At 44.7% G+C, this 19,486-nt stretch overlaps 1 protein-coding gene and 1 long non-coding RNA gene across 15 annotated transcripts in view; one reads left to right on the top strand and one right to left on the bottom strand.

Moving 5' to 3' along the window:
* The window catches only part of SIRT5 (sirtuin 5), a 41,055-nt gene that overhangs the window by 20,309 nt on the left and 1,260 nt on the right, over nucleotides 1-19,486 (top strand). For 11 of the 14 annotated variants that reach the window (XM_032341135.1, XM_032341146.1, XM_032341136.1 and 8 more), the window contains 5 exons: nucleotides 526-613; nucleotides 1,619-1,672; nucleotides 4,011-4,134; nucleotides 6,125-6,240; nucleotides 15,986-16,524. In XM_032341135.1, the coding sequence (XP_032197026.1) occupies nucleotides 526-613; nucleotides 1,619-1,672; nucleotides 4,011-4,134; nucleotides 6,125-6,240; nucleotides 15,986-16,061 (458 nt within the window). In that variant the 3' untranslated portion in view covers nucleotides 16,062-16,524. Of the gene's footprint in view, nucleotides 1-525; nucleotides 614-1,618; nucleotides 1,673-4,010; nucleotides 4,135-6,124; nucleotides 6,241-7,316; nucleotides 7,826-15,985; nucleotides 16,525-18,032; nucleotides 18,037-19,486 lie in introns of those variants that run through there. The other 3 variants (XR_004285217.1, XM_032341143.1, XM_032341144.1) reach the window with 3 other exon arrangements.
* On the bottom strand, nucleotides 5,151-19,480 carry LOC116589163. The gene is made up of 3 exons (XR_004285218.1): nucleotides 18,335-19,480; nucleotides 6,254-6,260; nucleotides 5,151-5,161 (listed from the first exon to the last, which is right to left on the bottom strand). It is a non-coding gene; the product is annotated as an uncharacterized LOC116589163 (long non-coding RNA).

The following is a 19,486-nucleotide window of genomic DNA, read 5'->3' on the forward strand; positions in this document are numbered from 1 at the left end:
TGGACGCAAGGCGAACATCTGATGAATTACGGTCACGTTACCGGCTCCTCAAGAAATGGTCACTGGTTTTAACAATTATTGGCTTATATACTAGTAGATTTATGTATTCACGGAGCTGCTTTTGTATAAAAGTCAAAATTTGTTAGGTCGAAATGAAAAGTTCGCAAGTACATCCAAGGTAGGGAACCTTTATCAACCATGTACTTGGTAAACCACGCCCAAACTGTGGCTTCATGTGCCCTAACGACCACTTCAAGTGCACCTGCGCATTAAGGTCATTCAGGAGCCACTTCATCATGGAGTAAGGGATTTTATGTCTCTCCCTTCTGGATTGCAGGGTCAGGGAGGCAGGTACCCTCGGCTGGCTTAGGACTGCTGCCCGCCTTTGTGTTTCCCTCGAAACCTAGGGCAGCCCCATTTGCTAACGTGGACCCATTAAAAACTCAGTTATTTTGTATCCCCTCAGCAGAGACAATTGCTGTTGATTTTACTAAACTCTGGTCTCATTTAATTCGTGTTTTTCAGGTAGCTTATTTAAAACCCGCTGTACCTCTTGTGGCGTTGTGGCTGAGAATTACAAGAGTCCCATTTGTGCGGCTTTATCAGGGAAGGGGTAATTATACTGCTCTCCCGGACGAGTGTGTGTTGTTTTCTCTTTTCAGTTGAACATAAATGTAAGGAAATTCAACGGTAGCCTAGGATTCCCATGGATATTTGTGAAAAATAAGACTAGACATAGTACAGCCATCTGATAAAAGAAATATCTTGCTTGGGGTGCCTGGGTGGCTCAGTGGGTTAAGCCTCTGCCTTCAGCTTAGGTCATGATCTCAGGGTCCTGGGATCGAGCCCCACATTGGGCTCTCTGCTCAGCGGGGGCCTGCTTCCCCTTCTCTCTCTGCCTACTTGTGATCTCTGTCTGTCAAATAAATAAATAAAAATCTTAAAAAAAAAAAAAAAAGAAATACCTTGTTCAAAGTTTACAATGCCAAGTAAAAACCACAGGGCCTAACTGTTACCTCATATGATCCCAACACACACACACACACACACACACACACACACACACACCGTTCATGTTGATATATCTGTATACAGGTAAAAAATACAATGAAATATTAACAGTGATTATCAAGAATGGTGGGATTATGGGAAATTTTGATTTCTTCTTTACCACTCTCTAGACTTCTCTAACAATTCTGTGATGAACATGTACTGTTATTATAATTAGAGGGAAAAAATAAGAATATACTTGGAATATTGAGAAAAATTTTACCTGGCCATTTTAAGTCAGTATAAATCATACAAGCAATATATTAATACATATCTGTGCCCAAGAGTCAAATCACGATGACGTATATAGCGTATGTCATGAAACTCCTGTTGGCTTCCCCGCGGCTCACCCCCTCCCCACATGCAGATTCCTTCTCTTGAGTAAAACCTCCAGTAGCTAATTGTTTGTTGCCTGTCCTTATTGGGCACCTCTAAGTCAGCATGTACTAATTATGGGCTTTGAACTGTATGCTGCCGGGAAAATATGCAGATTTATTGGGTTATGTTATCTCTTTGTTCTTTGATTATACCAATGACATTGTTTCCTTTCTAATACTGTTTGCTTCAGTGCTCCAGACCCGGAAGCTCAAGATGCCAGAATCCCAGTGGAGAAACTTCCCCGGTGGGTGAAACAACATTGATCCATGTTTGGTTTCCCAGAGTGCAAAAAAAAAAAAAAGAAAGAAAGAAAGGAATCAAAATCTAAGTTCATTTTGTGAGGTGCCTCTTAATTTTTTTCTTAAAGATTGTTTATTTGAGAGAGAGTCAGCATACATGAGCGCAGGGAGGGGCAGAGGCAGAGGAAGAGGCAGGCTCCCGGCTGAGCCCAGAGCCTGATGTGGGACTCGATCCCAGGACCCTGAGATCATGACCTGAGCTGAAGGCAGACACTTAACCTACTGAGCCACCCAGGTGCTCTGGGAGGTGCATCTTAAAGGTGCCAGTGCAGAAACCAGCCCTGACCTATGAGGCCAACAGTGAAAGGGCAAAGGTGAACCAAAGCAGGGTGAGGAGAACTCCTTTCTGGTCTCTTTTTGCTTTGTGTTGTGGTGGGAGAATTTGAGGTCTGGAAGGTTTCTGGAGCTGTTAGGCTGCCGATACGTATGTGGTGTGTGTAAAGCGTATTCTCTTCATCCTTCTTGTCGTCATCAGTATTATCAATCCAGGGGGAAAGGAGGTAATAAAAAAGGTCTTGAGAAGGTGAAATTACAGGACCAGACAGGATTTTCACATTACGATAAACCCTGGAGAGACTTTTTTCTCTCAGGTTTCCCAAACCAGATGTTACCACAATGGTTCCTAAAGTGTTTCATAGAGCACTAGATTCATGCGATGTTGATAGGCATTACTTGAAAAAAAATGTTATGTGCTCCAATAAATACGGAAACCACAGATTAAACAAAGTCAGAGTAATTTTGCTTTCCTGTGGGACTTCTCAGAGCATTTAATATGTGAAGTACACTGTTCCTCCTTAAAAAATGGTTATAATATATTAATATTTTACCAGCTTATTTAACTACAGAATCCTTTTTATGATTCTTAGTCAGGATTTTTATTACCGAATTCTAAAATTTGATATAAAACAATGGGGGACCCTGAGCAGTTCCTGGGGAGATTATTAAGATGAAAAGGATGTTTGGGGGATTATTTTAGAAGGTTTATATAAGATGAGGTAGGAGGCAGTGAAAAATGAGAAGGTTTTGGCAATGGACCCTGGAGAACTTGGCTGTGGTCAGGGCAAGAAAAAGGTGAATCTGGGGAAACAGGAAAGGAGGTCATTGATGAGACCAGCTGGTGGTTGGGGTGTTAGAGGCAGGTCCAAGCCTGGTTCCTCCCAGGCAGCCACACCAGTGCATGTGGTGAAGTAGCTGGGAAAGGGAAAGCTGCTGTGCAAACCCCATATCCGGAGGCATCTGGGTGGCTCAGTCATGGCTCAGGTCATGATCCCAGGGTCCTAGGATTGAGTCCTGTGTTGGGCTCCTTGCTCAGCAGGGAGTCTGCTTCTCCCTTTCCCTCTGCTTCTCTCCCTGCTTGCATGCTCTCTCTACCTCTCTCTCTCTGACAAATAAATAATCTTAAAAAAAAAAAATCCAACTGCATCAATGTTGGAGACCAGTTCGCTTCCTCCGAGCTTCACGGATCAGGCAGCATCCCATCTCGCAGACAGAAAAGAGCCACACACAATGGAAGACTCTTTTTTTTTTTTTTTAAAGATTTTATTTTTATTTATTTGATAGAGAGAAAAATCACAGGTAGGCGGAGAGGCAGGCAGAGAGAGAGGGGGAAGCAGGCTCCCCGCTGAGCAGAGAGCCCGATGCGATGCGGGGCTTGATCCCAGGACCCTGAGATCATGACCTGAGCCGAAAGCAGAGGCTTAACCCACTGAGCCACCCAGGTGCCCCACAATGGAAGACTCTTATAGGCCGAAGGAGGCAGGGCAAGGAAATTTTTCTAGCAAGGAGGGAACCGTTTCAGATGAGGTCACCCTCCTTCAGGGGACCCGGGGGTGTTTCAGTGGCTTACCCCGCTAGTGCTGACCGGGTGGTTCCACACTGATTGGTGAGAGGTCACATTCCCTGGCAAGTCTGAAGCTACAGGTTAGGTAGTAAGTTCTGGTTTGCTGACGTGGGGCTTAGCACAAGGGACTCCATTTTGGGCCTGTTAATCCTTTGAAACACTGTTTAGAAAGGGAATGTGAAGGTTGGCCGAAACACATATGTCAACACATGAGCCCTGTGCATCTAGACAAAATAAAAACTCGATGAGGACCGTTAAAATGAGTAATTTCTATCCAGGATAAGCTCACATGGTCTGGTAGGGGAGGAACAGAGACTAAGAAGCGTCAGAGCCACCCAAGTGGACAGTCTGGTTTTGGAGTAGCCCCTAGCCTTCCCGTGACCCACCTAGGCAGACCTGTAGGGGCAGGTGTTGGGGTTGGGTGAAGGACCATGTTCTCACAGGTGCGAAGAGGCCGGGTGCGGGGGTCTGCTGCGACCCCACGTGGTGTGGTTTGGAGAAAACCTGGATCCTGCCATTCTGGAAGAGGTCGACAGAGAGCTGACCCTCTGCGACTTGTGTCTAGTGGTAGGTCATTCCCTCCCCCGATCCTTGAGATTTTCTGGAACACCAGGACTGGGGTGGAGTTTGCTATTTCTTCCCCCCCCTCCTTCCCCCTCCTCCCCTCCTTCTCTGTTCCCTTCCCCTCCTTCCCCCTCTGAATTTGTGGGTTGAGAGGTCTTGTGGTACCCTACAGATCTTAAATGCACAACTTGTGGTACCCTACAGATCTTAAATGCACAACTGCGCAAGACCATGTCTTAGGCTTCATGAAGCCTCTTTCCACCAAATAAAAAGCATGCTATTCTGATTTTGAAAGTACTACATGCTCATTATTAAATTTGAGAAAATACAAACAAGTACAAAATTGTGAAGAGGAAATTCGAAATCCCCAATAACTCTACCATCCAGAAATAGCCACAGTTAGCATTTTAGTATGTTGCTTCTCTAGATCAGAAGTGAGAAACTGTGGCCTGTGGGCCAGATCTGGGCTGCCACTTGTTTTTTTAAATAAAGTTTTATTAGAACACAGCCATATCCATTCTTCTGGGTTATCTCCTGCTGCCTTCACACTCTAACGGCAGAGTCGACTCTTTGTGATGGAGACTCTCTGACTTACAAAGCCTAAAATCATTACTCTCCGGCCCTTTCCTTGCCCGCCCCTGGACTAGATATTTTCTTATGCAGATGTATACATGTAGTTTAAAATTCAAAAATGGCTTCAGATTATATGCTCTGTTTTTTTAAAATTCTATCATACTTTATTTTTTTTTCCTGAAAATATGTTCCCATCTCAAAAGTAACTTAGAGAATTGAAATAGAAACTTAGTCCTATAATTTCTGCATTTATTTATTTTATTTTATTTTTTTAAGATTTTATTTGTTCATTTGGCAGAGAAAGAGATCACAAGTAGGCAGAGAGGCAGGCGGAGAGAGAGGGGGAAGCAGGCTCCCTGCTGAGCAGAGAGCCCGATGTGGGGCTCGATCCCAGGACCCCGAGATCATGACCTGAGCCGAAGGCAGTGGCTTAACCCGCTGAGCCACCCAGGCGCCCCTATAATTTCTGCATTTAAATGAACCAGGATCCTTTGTAGATGGGAGGAGTCATCTACCAATATTTAAATAAAACATATTTTTATATGCTCTGTTTTGAAACAACTTTATACACGTCTATTCCTTGTCAGTCCGTTCACAAATCTGCATCATCTTTTAACTCGCTGCATGGTGTCCTGTTGCTTGATATAAATATTTAACGAGTTCTCTGTTTTTGGACATTTAGGCCATTTCCATTTTTATTTTTTGAATAATGCTAGGGTGGATTGTCGTAGACATAACTTCCTAGCGTGTTCTTCAGATCCTTTCCTTAGGACACATTTTCCTAGAAGTGGAATTAATTGGACAAAGGGTATGCGTATTTCAGAATTTCTAGAACGTGTCTTTAGAAGCAGAAGGATTTTCTCATGGATGCATATTCACCTGGCCAGTACCATTGAGCTCATGCCAGTGTCGCAGCCACGTTCATGACCGTTGGTCACGTGAGAAAAGCTGGTTTGTCCAGCATGTTCTGGTCTTTCCTTTCTTGGAAAGCACGTTTGTAAATATGTGTTCGTACGGAGAAACCTGAAAAAAATCTATATTAAAATGTGAACCGTGGTTATCTTGGGGTAGCAGGAGGATGGCATGTATGTATTTTTTCTTTGCATTTTCTAATGTTAAAAAAAAAGAACATGGATTATTGCCATCACCTCCCAGAGCAGAAACAAAACCGAGTCATTCATCTGCCATTCTCCCCATTTGTGCTGCTTTTCTTCTAGCACATTCTTCTAGTGATCCGCTGAAAGGATGCCTCCCAACTTCCCCATCTGTCCCTTGGAAGCTCCCCACTGAGCCCACCCAGCTTAGCTTCCCTCACATCTGTAACCACAAACTGGCCCGAGTTTCTGTCAGGTTTTCTGAAAGAATGTTCCTTCCCCCTGGAGTGTGGTCATTCGTCCTTTTCCATTCATTTGCTTTGTAGGTGGGAACTTCCTCCGTGGTTTATCCTGCCGCCATGTTCGCGCCCCAGGTGTCTGCCCGGGGAGTGCCAGTGGCCGAATTCAACATGGAAACCACCCCGGCCACCAACAGATTCAGGTACGGGGAATACCTTCTGTCTTCTGTGGGAGACAGGAGGCACCGAGCTGGTTTGGATATGTTGTCCGAACAGATCTTACTGTTCTCGTTCAAAAAAAAAAGACACAGAGTTTATGTTTTCTAATTTGGTCTATAGGTAAATATCAGTAACTATAGACGAAGGCAGCCATGTCTTTTTCCAGGGGATTTGCCTTAGTTAGGGCTCTGGTTCACACTTGGAAAGTTCTTCTGGAATGAACATTTCACTTGTACTTTTCAGCAAGAGTTGGTAGCGGCGTTAGGTGTGGGTGAGTTGAATACCCAGTGCACAGCCGGGGTGATGTCCGTGTGGACCTTCCTCCTTCATCACCCTCTGTGCCGCCAGGCAGTGGCCTGGTGAGCGCCTCTTTGGTCTCATTACCAAACACCCGCCAAATTACCAGATAGCCTCAGGATCGCTATTTGGGGCTGTGCCATGGTGCTGATCCCGTCTCTCCCACTTGTGTGGAAAGTGAAGACCCTCAGACTATGCGTTTTTCGTCTCATTCTGAGTTCGATTTTATCCTCGCCTTCATTTTGCTTACTTTTTGGACCCTGGTTGTTTTATCTTCCCGTTTAATTTCATTTATATATTTTTATCAGTCTGCTTACTTCCTTTCTAAGGTAGAATATAAATAGCTCATAAAGAAATGTCAATATGATAAATAGTATAAATATTATTTTAAATATTATAAATTTAAATTGATAATTTTTTAATACTTTTATAATAAAATTTATAGTTTAAAATTATTATCAATAAAATGTAAGTCTTCACTGAAACTTGTTATCATTACGTAAAGCAGTGGTTGTTACCTCAGCATACTTAAAAATATGGCTGGGTACCACATGTGACATTCTGATGTAACTCGCCTCGGGTGGAGCCTGGACATCACAGTTTCCAGAACTTCCTAAATGAGTCTACCGTGCAGCCAGGATGAAGACCAGCATTCTGAGTCTTCACGGGGATAAAAAACATGCCACAGACTCTGGAAATGCCCTTGATGACCCCCTTTGGGTGAGCTGGCTGAGTCTAATCTCCTCCGTGTCTTTTTAATCAGTACCGTTTGTGTCCTCGGCCCGCTTCTTCATTTGTGTGTAAGTGGTAGGAATGAGAAGGACATCCCTTGAGATGACTGCCTTCTGAGGAAAACAGATTCTTTGCAAACGATACAGTGAGATAAATGAGAAGATCTGAACACGAGGAAGGACACTCGTGTCCGTGGACCAGACAACATCATAATGTCAAGGGGGCGGTACTCCCCGAATTGATTTACAGATACGGCTGGTCTCCACCCACAGTGCAGTTGGCTTCTTGGCTAAAACTGGCAAGGTCATCCTAAACTTCATATGGAAATGCAAGGGGCCCAGAAGAGCCAAAACAAAAAAAGAAGGATGAAGTTGAAGAACTCACACTTTGCAGTTACAAAAGTGACTACGAAGTTACAGTCATCAGGACAGCATAGTGCTGGGGTGAGGATAGACATATAGACGGGATTTAGAGTCCAGAAATAAACCCTCGGTGTGGGGCACCTGGGTGGCTCAGTGGGTTAAAGCCTCTGCCTTCTGCTCAGGTCGTGATCCCAGGGTCATCGAGCCCCATGTCGGGCTCTCTGCTCAGCGGGGAGCCTGCTTCCCCCTCTCTTTCTGCTTGCCTCTCTGCCTACTTGTGATCTCTGTCTGTCAAATAAATAAATAAAATCTTAAAAAAAATAAAGAAACCCTCAGTGTATGGCCAACCAATTTTTGGATAGGGTCTGAAGGCAATTCAGGGAAAGAGTAGTCCTTTTAACAAATGGTTCTGGAATGGCTGAATTGCCACCTGCAAAAGAATGAAACTGGACTCCTTCTTCATACCACATGCAGAAATTAACCCAAGTGGATCATGGCTCTAGATATAAGAGCTGAAAGTATAAAATACTTCCAAGAAAATACAGGAGTACGTCCTTATGACTTCGAGTTAGTCAGAGCCTCCATGACATGACATCAAAAGCGCAAGTAACATAAGAAAAATGGGCAACCTGGCTTTCCGTCAGCATTAGAAACCTCTGTGCTTCAGTGGGAGGAAATATTTGCAAGCCTAATATTTGATATGGGACTTACATCCGGAAAAGATAAAGAACTCTCACAATTCAATAACAAAAAGAGAAGTCGTCCAATTTAGAAATGGGCCAAATATTTGAATAGACATTTCTCTAAATATATATTCATGGTCAATAAGCATATTGAAAATATGCTGAACATTATTAAAATTAGGGAAATGGAAATTGAAACCACCTGAGATACCCTTTAACAACCACTGGTATGGCTATAATTAAAAAAAAAAACAAAACAAAACCAACAAGTGTTGGTGAAGAAACTGGCCTCCTCATCCGTTGCTGGTGTTAAGGTACAATGATACCACTGCTTTGGAAGACCGTCTGGCAGTTCCTCCAAAGGTTATATGCAGAGCTAACACAAGAACCCGTGATTCTCATCACAGCATTGTTCATCATAATCCAAGAGCAGGAACAATACAAATGTCCTTCATCTGATTAGTGGATAAAGGAAATGTGGTATTTATACAAGGGAGTATTAGCCAGAAATGAATGACGTACTCATCCATGTGACAACATGAATGACCCTTGAACGCATTATACTAAGTGAAAGAAGCCAGACACACAAGACCACAAATCCCATGATTCCATTTATATGAGATATCCAGATATCGACAGGGACTCAGAGTTGGCGAGAGGTTGTCTAGGGTTGGGTAGGGAGGGATGGAAAGGAAGCGTTAATGGGGACAGGTTTCCTTTTGGGATGATGAAAGTGTTCTGAAGTCGATTGTGGTGATGGTTGTACAATTTCGTGAGTATACTAAAAAAAACAATAAATTATACGTTCTAAACAGATTATATGTGAATGACATCTCAATAAAGGCGTCCTATTAAAAATTAAATTCCCTTCTAACTTATCCCCTGAAAAATAGACATGAGGCCTCTAACATGCACTGTGGCACCTAGACTAGTGTGCATATGTTAAAAATAAAGTAAAAGTAATGTCATTGCCAGACAACTCAAGCCCCTCGTCTGTTTGAAAGAGCATCAGAAGCCTCCAAGAGTGGGATGGCGTCATCTTCCTAAAGGAGGGAATGAGCTACATCCCTAGTCCCTTCTCCTGTGGTTTATTTTTACTCCTGTGTTCTCCAGCTCTCCTATACTAAGTAATGAAAACAAATCATCATGGTAGAAAAGTAACAAAACGCAGGTAGGGGAAAAAGAAGAAAATAAGAGCAGAATCCTTCGACAAGCCCAGAGCTGGCCTCCGCCTTTCATGCCCTTGACTGACCAGCAGCTCCTGGGCGTCCGTTGTGTGTGTCTTCAGAGGAATTTGAACTTGGTAGTTTTCCTGCAAGTTAAGAAGAGAATCCTGGCAGCTAAGGACATCATTTCGTAAGGTGGGCCTCCTGAAACCTCAGACCTGACCCAGCCGCTTCTCTTTCTCAGCCAAAACTGTTCAGCTTCACGTCCTGAAAAGCTGCCGTGTCTCCTTTCAGACAGACCGGCTACTTGCTCGTTAGAAACTTTGATCAAATTTGACAAGCTACCCATTGACCCGGCCCCAACCACATGAACCACGTTCTGTTTGTTGGCCTCTTGGGGGAGCTGCGGCTGTCCTTACCACCAAGTCTGCGAATTTTCCCCGATGAGCGTACCTGACCAGCGAGGACAGTCGTGCTTTTATCTAGGAGCCATCAAAGCTGACATTTAGAAGAGATGGAGGTAATCCTCTTACCCGTCTCAGCTTTTCAGATGGGGAACCAGGCCCAGAGCAATTGAGTGTTTGAACACACAGCCTAACAAGGGCAGGATTTTTCTCTTCCATCTTGTGTGCTAGATTTGGGTTGAATGTTATGCTAAGTCAGCAAACTGCTTCCTGTAGGTCAAATTCACCCCGCATCTGTGTTTGTAAATAAAGTTTTATTAGTACGCAGCTACAGCCACGTGTACCTGTATTGTCCACAGCCGCTTTTGCACCTGTGACAACACAACTGAGTCATTGCAACATACTCTGCTGGGCCCGCAAAGCCTCAAATGTGTTCTGTGGCTCTTTATAGAAAGCCGTTTGCCAACAACTGCACTAGGTTAATGAGAGCAATGAAAAACTGGGATAATACGTCTTTTTAGCCTAATTTCCTTTTACCTGACCAGGGAACAGGGATGCTGCCTACGCTTTAAGCTTGGATCTCACTGGACATCCGAGACCCTTGCTCAAAATGTTTAGATTCCTTGCCCCAGTTCTAATTTAGAGACAGAGTCACAGAATTTGCCTCTCACTGAAGTGCATTGATATTTTTAAGGTGTTAATTAGTTCTGGTTTGGCTTTTGTCATTTTCCACATCCCCATTCGTTGTCTCGGGGGAGTTTCAACCAGCCATTACAGTTAGAGTAGATACTAGGTATTTTCAGATTGGGTGTCAAGGGGTTTTGACTGTTGTTCAACCCTGGGGTCCTTGGCACATGAGGGTCTGTGCATTTGCTGAGGCAGAAATGGGATTTGTGCTCACCCAAGAGGTGCACAGGGCCTTCCAAGCACCCCGGCTCTCCTGTGCCCTGTGTCCACCTTGTTGTTTATCTTTGAATTTCTCTAAACTTTGGAATTCAGTTGAAATCCACAGATATCTACTAAGTACCTACTAGGTACTAGGTACTCGGTTTAGGTACTTAGTACTCAGTACTAGGTACTAGGTACACTGTTTTAGGTGCTCAGGATAGGAGGTACCAGCAAACCAAAAAATCTGCCATGTGAAGAAGACATTCTGGGGGCGCCTGGGTGGCTCAGTGGGTTAAGCCGCTGCCTTCGGCTCAGGTCATGATCTCAGGGTCCTGGGATCGAGTCCCGCATCGGGCTCTCTGCTCAGCAGGGAGCCTGCTTCCTTTCCTCTCTCTCTGCCTGCCTCTCTGCCTACTTGTGATCTCTCTCTGTCAAATAAATAAATAAAATCTTAAAAAAAAAAAGAAGAAGACATTCTGATGCTGGAGGCAAACAGTGTGCAGGAAGCATAATAAACATGCAAAGGCTAGAGCAGCTGAGACTGGGGGCAGCCGGCTATGGCAAAAAGCAAAGGCGGAGCCGGAGGAGAGTGGACGGGCTGCAGGATTCAGCTGGGCAGTCAGGGTAGGCCTCACTGAGGAGACGTCTGAGCGGGCTTGCAGGAGGGGAAGGAGTTAGCTAAGGAGATAGTCTGCCCAAGAGCGTTCCAGACACAGGACCACCTGGAACAGAGGCCCCCAAGCCGAAGCAGGCCTGGGAGGTGGGAAAGAGCACTGGAGGTCAGTGTGGCCAGAGTTGAGGGAGGGAGGGGGCATGTTCCAGAAGAGGCGGTCAGTAAGGTCAGGAAGTAACACGTTTCTGCAGGAGAAGTGCCCCCAAAGAAAGCGAACTATCAGCAGAGTTTGTACGCCTAAAAAGTTCCTAGACATGGTTTTATAGATTGCTTTGACCATGTATCTGCTCGTCAAGAATCTAAACGGTTTACTTTTTTTTTTTTTTTAAGTTTTATTTATTTATTAGAGAGAGACAGAGCATGAATAGGGAGGGGGAGGAGAGAGAAGCAGACTCGCTGCTGAGCAGGGAGCCCGACAGGGGGCTCCATCCCAGGACCCTGCGATCATGACCTGAGCTGAAGGCAGACACTTAACCGACTGAGACACCCAGGTGCCACAAGAGGTTTTTTTTTTTTTTTAAATTTTATTTATTTATTTGACAGAGACAGACACAGCAAGAGAGGGAACACAAGCAGAGGGAGTGGGAGAGGGAGAGGCAGGCTTCCTGCAAAGCAGGGAGCCCAATGTGGGGCTCGATCCCAAGACCCTGGGATCATGACCTGAGCCAAAGGCAGACGCTTAGCAACTGAGCCACTGATGTGCCCAAGAGTTTACTTTTAATTTACAGTTGAACACAGTTGATAGGAAGACCGATGCCCGGCTGGGCCGCCTGCTTGGCTGCACTGTCAAGTGTCAAGGGTGGGTAGCGAGGGCCCTACTCTTGGCTCGTACAGCCAGGCTCCTGGTTGGTCTGTGTATCAGAAAGTCATGTAAAGTCAGAATAATTTTAAAAGGACACATAGATGCCTCAACAAAATATACTTAAAGATACTTCAAAATATTTATTTATTTTTTAAAAAGTTCATTTGTAGCAAAATTCCATTCATTTATTTTGTTTTGCTTTGATAGAGCTGAAGGCCTTTTCTGTGATTCCGCAGGTCACCTGTCGTGCATCAATGATGCTTCTAATTCTCCCGGTGTTCCCCAGATGCCCCTGAAGAGAAAGATCACCCCAGCCCTTATTTTGTAAAACAAAGCAGGCAGCCCCCCCCCCCCCAAAAAATCCAGTCCCAAGGCCCTAGTCTAGACTTCCTGAATCAGAATGTCCAGGGGCTGAGGACTGTTTGTATATTCTACAAGTGGCCCAGGTGACTCTCATCATCTGGGATTCTGGGAGGACACTGGATTATGACCTCTGGTTTGGATACTTTTCTACTTTTTGTTTCTTCTTTAAAGTGCAACAGGAGCTTATGAAAAGAAGTTTGTGAAGCAGCCTTTCCCTTAGTCTTTCCCAGCTACGTTAGTTTATTTTTTTTTTATTTTTAAAGATCTTATTTATTTATTTGTCAGAGAGAGAGAGTGAACACAAGTGGGGGTAGGGGTAGAGGGAGAAGCAGACCTCGCTGAGCGGGGAGCCCAGTGCGGGGCTTGATCCCAGGACCCTGAGTGAGATCCTGACCTGAGCCGAAGGCAGATGCTTCGACTGAGCCGCCCAGGCACTCTGTATACAAATCCTTTTTAACAACCTTCTCTGTTTCCCTCCTTGAACTTGCATTTCCATTCTGCTTTCACCCCAGAAATTCATATTCATGTAATACATTTTTATGCTTAAAATCTTTTGACTGCCCTATTATGTTTCTGCAGCAAAATATGGTATGAATCATTTGTTTTCAGTTTCCTGAAAGCTGAAGAAATGTTTTATTAAAAAATTCCTCCGGATTGAATGATCGCTAACAGTAATTTGTGGTATAGCTGTTGAAAACAGCAAACAAATAAATAATACATTTTGGTTAATAATTCCATAAAAATGAAATCTTAATGGAAGTGCATCTCTTCATAGATGCATAGGACATGAATTTTTCGGGTTAGCCCCCGTGCCCCTGCCTGAGTGTTGGAAGGAGACCGAGTTCACAGTGTTCTATCTCAGTGGACCTGCAGGTACCAGAAGCTAACCTGTAGTCAGATCGGGTTTAATGACTTTCTGCAAATGAGAGAGGAATGGGGCTCGTGTCCCCACATGAAGGAAAAGGTGCAGTTGTTATAGGATTTGGAGGGGGAGGGTGGCGTTTAAGTGAAATTTAAGTGAAGCTGTTTTTGGTAGACTGAGCAGCCGGCAGCGCTGTGCCGGAGTCAAGTGCAGTCTGGCTGAAAGTGTGGACACAGCGTCCTGTTTCCCTGGAGACCGCAAACTGAAGGTAGACGGATAACACTGCGCAGACGCCGCTATGCGAAGCTTGGTTCCGGGGTCAGAAAGCAAGCTCAGCAGGGTGCCTGCTTCCTCCTCTCTCTCTGCCTGCCTTTCTGCCTACTTGTGATCTCTCTCTGTCAAATAAATAAAATCTTTAAAAAAAAAAAAAAGAAAGCAAGGTTGTTCTCGGTGGCAGTGACTTGGGTCCTCAAGCACATTTATCCTTTACTGCTGTAATTTTTAAAAAAATATTTTATTTATTTATTTGAGAAAGAATGAGAGAGAGAGAGAGAGAGGGCAAGAGAGAGCATGAGAGAGGGGAGGGGTCAGCGGGAGGTGCAGACTCCCTGCGGAGCGGGGAGCCCGATGTGGGACTCCATCTTGGGACTCCAGGATCATGACCTGAGCCTAAGGCAATTGCTTAACCAACTGAGCCACCCAGATTCCCTACCGCTGTAATTTCTAACAGCAGTTCTGGATAGCTTAGGATTTTAGAGTACAGAATTCGTCGGTGAGTGAAAAAGCGGTAGTCCCTCAAAGAAGGGAGTTGTTTCATACTTTGTGCAATCGTCCTGGGAGAAAAAAAATCTTGTTCCTATTTGCAGTTGGCTTCATCTGTGTCTCTTATTCTACCTAGTATGGGGGAAGACAGGTCAGATTTTTCCTGGCCAAGCTAAGTTTCACCTTTCCAATGTCAATTGTAATTCTTAGCTTTTACTTTTTATAGATGTAGGTCCTGAGAATGTGAGCCACATAACTCCCTGGGAATGAAAGGAATTTTGTTATGGCATTGCCACTCAGATTTTGGACCTCTTCCAGAGTTATATGCGAAAATGCATGCTGGAATTTTGTATCACATTTAGCCAACTTTTCATTGACAGTCCCATCACAACAGACCCTCTTTCAAAAGGTTTTATTGAAAGCAAGAATGGACTGGCCCTTTCTTGCCTTGTCACCCAATCTCGGGAAAGCATTTGCTGCCCGAGATCTACACCAGCATTTCAAACATCCCTCTATCTGGCCCCGCCTATGTTTTCATACTCTGTGGTAAGGCAACAGGGTAAGATTCAGGGGTTGGAGGGGAACCAGCTTGCTCTTGCAAAGTAGGAGAAGGATGGATGTGGGAGGGAACACTCAAAAGTCACTTTCTCAGGAAGGAGAACATGTGCAAGTTGAGGCTATGGAAATTCCCAGGAAGTTCTCTGTGACTGGCTGTAATTTTGGGGAAGTCCTCAAGGGGCTGTAACTGCATCTGGGGAGCTTTCTGGTGGCAGGAGGAGGCTCAGGCATTCATGATCTGGGTTGTGTCAAGAATAAACAATATGGGGCACCTGGGTGGTTTGGTTTGTTCAGTGTCTGCCTTCGGCTGAGGCCATGATCCCGGAGTCCCGGGATCGAGTCCCGCATCGGGCTCCCAGCTCCATGGGGAGTCTGCTTCTCCCTCTGACCTTCTCCCCTCTCATGCTCTCTCTCTCTCTCACTCTCTCTCAAATGCATAAATAAGATCTTTAAAAAAAAAGAATAAACAAAATGAATATTGAATTACCTTGAGCATAAGCTTTTTCATTTTTAACAGTGCTCTACTGGTTTTCCTCTGAATACATTAGAAAATCCTGCTTTTCCAGGATTCTCTAAATCCTGCATTCAGAGTTTTTTTTTTTTTTCCCCTTCCTGTTGTGTTTTCCCTTGAAGGAAGCAGAAATGGAATTTTCTTATTTCTCTATCCTCTTTGCTCTTTTTGCTTGTTTCTACTTTCTGACTAAAAGGCAGTTGTCGTAAGGTCCAACGGATGGCTTGAGTGTGCTGTTTGCTCAGCTACGATGTTCATGGTCTGTGTGGTGCCTGTGGGTATTTTCCTTGTGTCCTTAGTGCATCAGAATCCTGTTTTTCTTAGTACATAGACTTCGTAAAACTTAGCGCTTCAGTTACGAGGTTGGCCATACCATTCCAAAATGTACTTTGCAGCAAATGTCTCCCCGTCCCTTAAATAAAATTCTTGTTTTAGCGCCTAAATTCCAGGCAGTTGCTTTCGCAAATTCCCTTGATCACTGGGACCAACCAGGAAAGAAATGTCTACATCTAGAGTTATCCGAAACTAGATGAAAAAAGGGAGAACGAAGGTCATAATACCGTATTTGTGAGAACTGGGATTTTGCTTTGGATGTAACTCAGAAACATGTGACTTGCTGAAGTGGTCCATTGATTTTTCTAACTCTGCTTATCTGTCCTGTTGCAGGTTCCATTTCCAGGGGCCATGTGGTACTACTCTTCCCGAAGCCCTTGCTCCTCATGAAACTGAAAATGCTTCTTAGTTGCCCTGCAGAAAGAAGAAATCGTAGTACCTAGTACTAAGTACCTGGCCACAGACAAAAGGAGAACCAATCGTGGGACGGTGAGCTAAATACTGGAAGATCTCAGAATACCCTCCAATTCCCTGGCTGGAATCCCAGGGCCTGGTGATGGGGGCCTAGAAGCAACAATAGCGAACACTCTTAGAAGTCAGCAAACCGTCAAGTTAATACGTCTTGTTTTGCGTGGGCTTAAACATAAGATATCTCATAGGTGTTTGGTTGGTCCTGGAAAGGGAAAATTTTTTGTAATTAGATTATCTTAAAAAAAAAAAAAGTAATTATCCTGCTTGAATTGTTGCCATCTAGACACAGAGAGAAGAAGAGGGCTAAAACCTTGGTATTTCTGATTTTTGCCAAGTTTTGGCAGAAAATAAAATTACTCTTTATAGTAGGTCATTTATTGTATAAAGATCTTACCCCAAGAGATGTCTTTGTTGGGAGCTTTTCCTTTTCAGCATTTACCTCACAGTGTGTGGGATAGCTCACCGCAAGAACTCATGCAAGGAAGGAAGAGAAAAGTAGCATCAAGATAGAAAATCAGGATGAGAAAAATAAACGATGCTAATATATGGACTCCCAGGATAAACACAGCTGCCTAAAATTCAGTACTGGCCTCCTTAGCAGCCGAGGAGGAAAGGGAGAGTTGACGGTTGACTGTTTCTTAATATCATAAACACAGAAGCATTACGGTCCCTGTGGGGGCCCACCAAGCTTTCCCAGACAGTGAATCCTGAAGGTTTTGGGGTTTTTTTTTCCCCCATGGACTTTAAAAAATTGTGCTCATATTACAATCTTATTACCTGGAGTCAGGTAATAAGATTATAGCTCTCTGCTCAAGCCTTACCACCTAGGGCCCTTGGAATGCCTGCTGTGTGCTCTGACTAGCAGGAGTGGCCCTTATGCATGTAGGGAGGTCCTACATGCATAGGTCCCTTGGATCAGGTCGGCTCCCCGGGTGGTTACACCCCTGGGCCACATTGCCTCAGCCCCTTACAACAAAATTACATTAATGCTACACCCTTGGCTTTTGTAGAAACGGGCAAGACAGGGTCACATAAAACATTTTTTTTTTAATATATTTTTAAAAATTTATTTGACAGAGATCACAAGTAGGCAGGGAGGCAGGCAGAGAGAAAGGGGGAAGCAGGCTCCCCGTCAAGCAGAGAGTCTGATGTGGGGCTCGATCCCAGGACCCTGAGATCATGACCCGTTATGCCGCAGAGGCTTAACCCACTGAGCCACCCAGGTGCCCCCATATAAAAGTTTTTCCTGTACAAGTCATAACTTTTAATAAATCCCAGAGGTTCTTTCCATGGGCAAGGAGGGATGTTCAAAACTTAAAAGGCGTAGGGCTCCTGAGGGCCCAATTTACACTTCACATGAGTGGGTCAAAGGATGTACACAGAGGGGGTCTCATATAATGCAGTTTTTCTATCTGAAATACCATCATTCATTGTTAATAGGTTTGTTGTTGGGCTTCTCAAAGTTAAATTCATACATTTTCCTAGTGTTAGGAATGATGAAATTTGGCACATTGTCTCAGTGAGTCTGATTTTATTTTTACTCTGTAATTTCCATCTGACCATGGTCCTGATATTTCATAACTGTTTTTTGCGACTCCTGTCCACTCATCCTGGGCCTTTGGTACCAGCAGCAGTTTTTGTTTTGTTTTGGTTTTGTGTTTTGCCATTTTTGTTCATGTTTTGATTTTGTTAGGGAAGATGAAAAATTTGAAAATACAAAAATGTATGTGACATTTAATTCAATGTCTACCTTATGATAGACATTAGAAATAAAATGATCAGTAAGATATGGACCTTACCCTCAAGGAGGTCACAGAATGGTTGGAACAATTGTCTCGTGAACTATTTTACAGAGTAGTAACCACAGTAAAGAAATTTGTGCAAGATTCAGAGGAGAATGCAATTAGAGATGAGTGGAGTAGAGATGGAGTCAATGTTAAGGTGTTTGAAAGCCTTTAAGAGGAAGTCAGCCCGGGCGGCAGTTTTGGAAGTATAAATAGTTCCACATGGAGGAGTATCGGTAGAGGAAACAGCATCTACCAATGCCTAGCAAGTGTGCAACAGCTTGGTTTGCTCAGCCAGTGATGAGTCATTTCGTGTTGTATAATGAGTGGGAGAAGATAAACCCAGAGATCAGAGATCTGGGGAGTGGAGGGATAGAAACTGTGCTAGGGCTGCTTTCACAAAGCAGTGGTGAAGTCATTTTTTCACCAGATTTAGGGTTTGCGCTGGACCAGCCACTGTTCAAAGTCCTGGGGTTAGAGCAGGGCACCAGGCCGGGACCCTGTTCTCGCAGAGTGTACATCCTAATGCCAGAGTCAGACGATAAGCTGTTAGGGGAGTGGTGTCGGTGATGGACAGAGGCGTGGACACTCCAGGGGCAGGTGGTCGGGGAAGCCTGGGAAATGGTGGCTGAGGTTGCCAAGCACAGGTTTGGTGCTGACCATTGACTTAAGCCTGCATCTGTCAACTTGTTCCTGTCATTGCTGGGACTGAAAGGCATCACGTCCTGTTGCTATAGCACAGTTCTGCCCTTGGAAGGAGATGCCACTTCTTTGGGGGTCAGGGAGTGAACGGAACCAAATCCACAAATACTGATCACTTGGATCCAATGTGAAAGTTAGTAAAGGGAAATCTTACTAAAATGGAGTTGGGAGGTTCGGCTGGGGCAGGTCTCACGCTCTACCATTTGTCCTTAATTGCAAATCCAACAGGAAGAGACAGTGGACCTGGGTAGGTGAATAGGCTTCATTACCTCCGCGGAAGACTTTCCACTCGCCCCAGCAACAGCCAGCCAATGAGAAGCTACTGTGTTTCGAATCCCCAGCGGACTCCAATGGACTTTTTGTTTACGACAGCCTCTCCCGACTTCCCCCTTTCCTCTATAAAAGAGCACGCAGCCCTTAGTTTGGGGGACTTGCTGATGGTTTTGCCGACAGCTTGCTTGCCCGGCAACTCTGCACCCATTTTTTTTGCTGCTGGTAAAGCAACTGGCAGTTTTGTTTTTTAAAGTTAACAGGACCACGTGGATCCCGGTGTTAGGTGGAGTCACCGGGGCTTGTGGTCACACGTTCCTGGGCTCCTGGACGCCAAAGCCCGTGGCAGCCGCACTGGGGGAGGGGGCCCAGGCAACCCTGCTGTCAGCTTCCCCGCAGAGGTCTCACGATGGCTCTCCCCTCCTAGAAACAAGCCTCATTCCATCCTGCTCTCACTGCGGAAGTTCTAGTCGCTTATTTGAAATGGAGAGAAATCCAGGGGGCGTCGCGGGAGGAGAAATCTCCCGGAGGAATGAAGACAACAACATCCCAACTGCTGGACTGTCCGTCCCGTAGGCCACGCCCTTCCCGGCTCTGCGCACGCGCA

The sequence above is a fragment of the Mustela erminea genome, chromosome 4 (genome assembly GCF_009829155.1).
Source record: "Mustela erminea isolate mMusErm1 chromosome 4, mMusErm1.Pri, whole genome shotgun sequence".
Taxonomy (NCBI): Eukaryota; Metazoa; Chordata; class Mammalia; order Carnivora; family Mustelidae; genus Mustela; species Mustela erminea.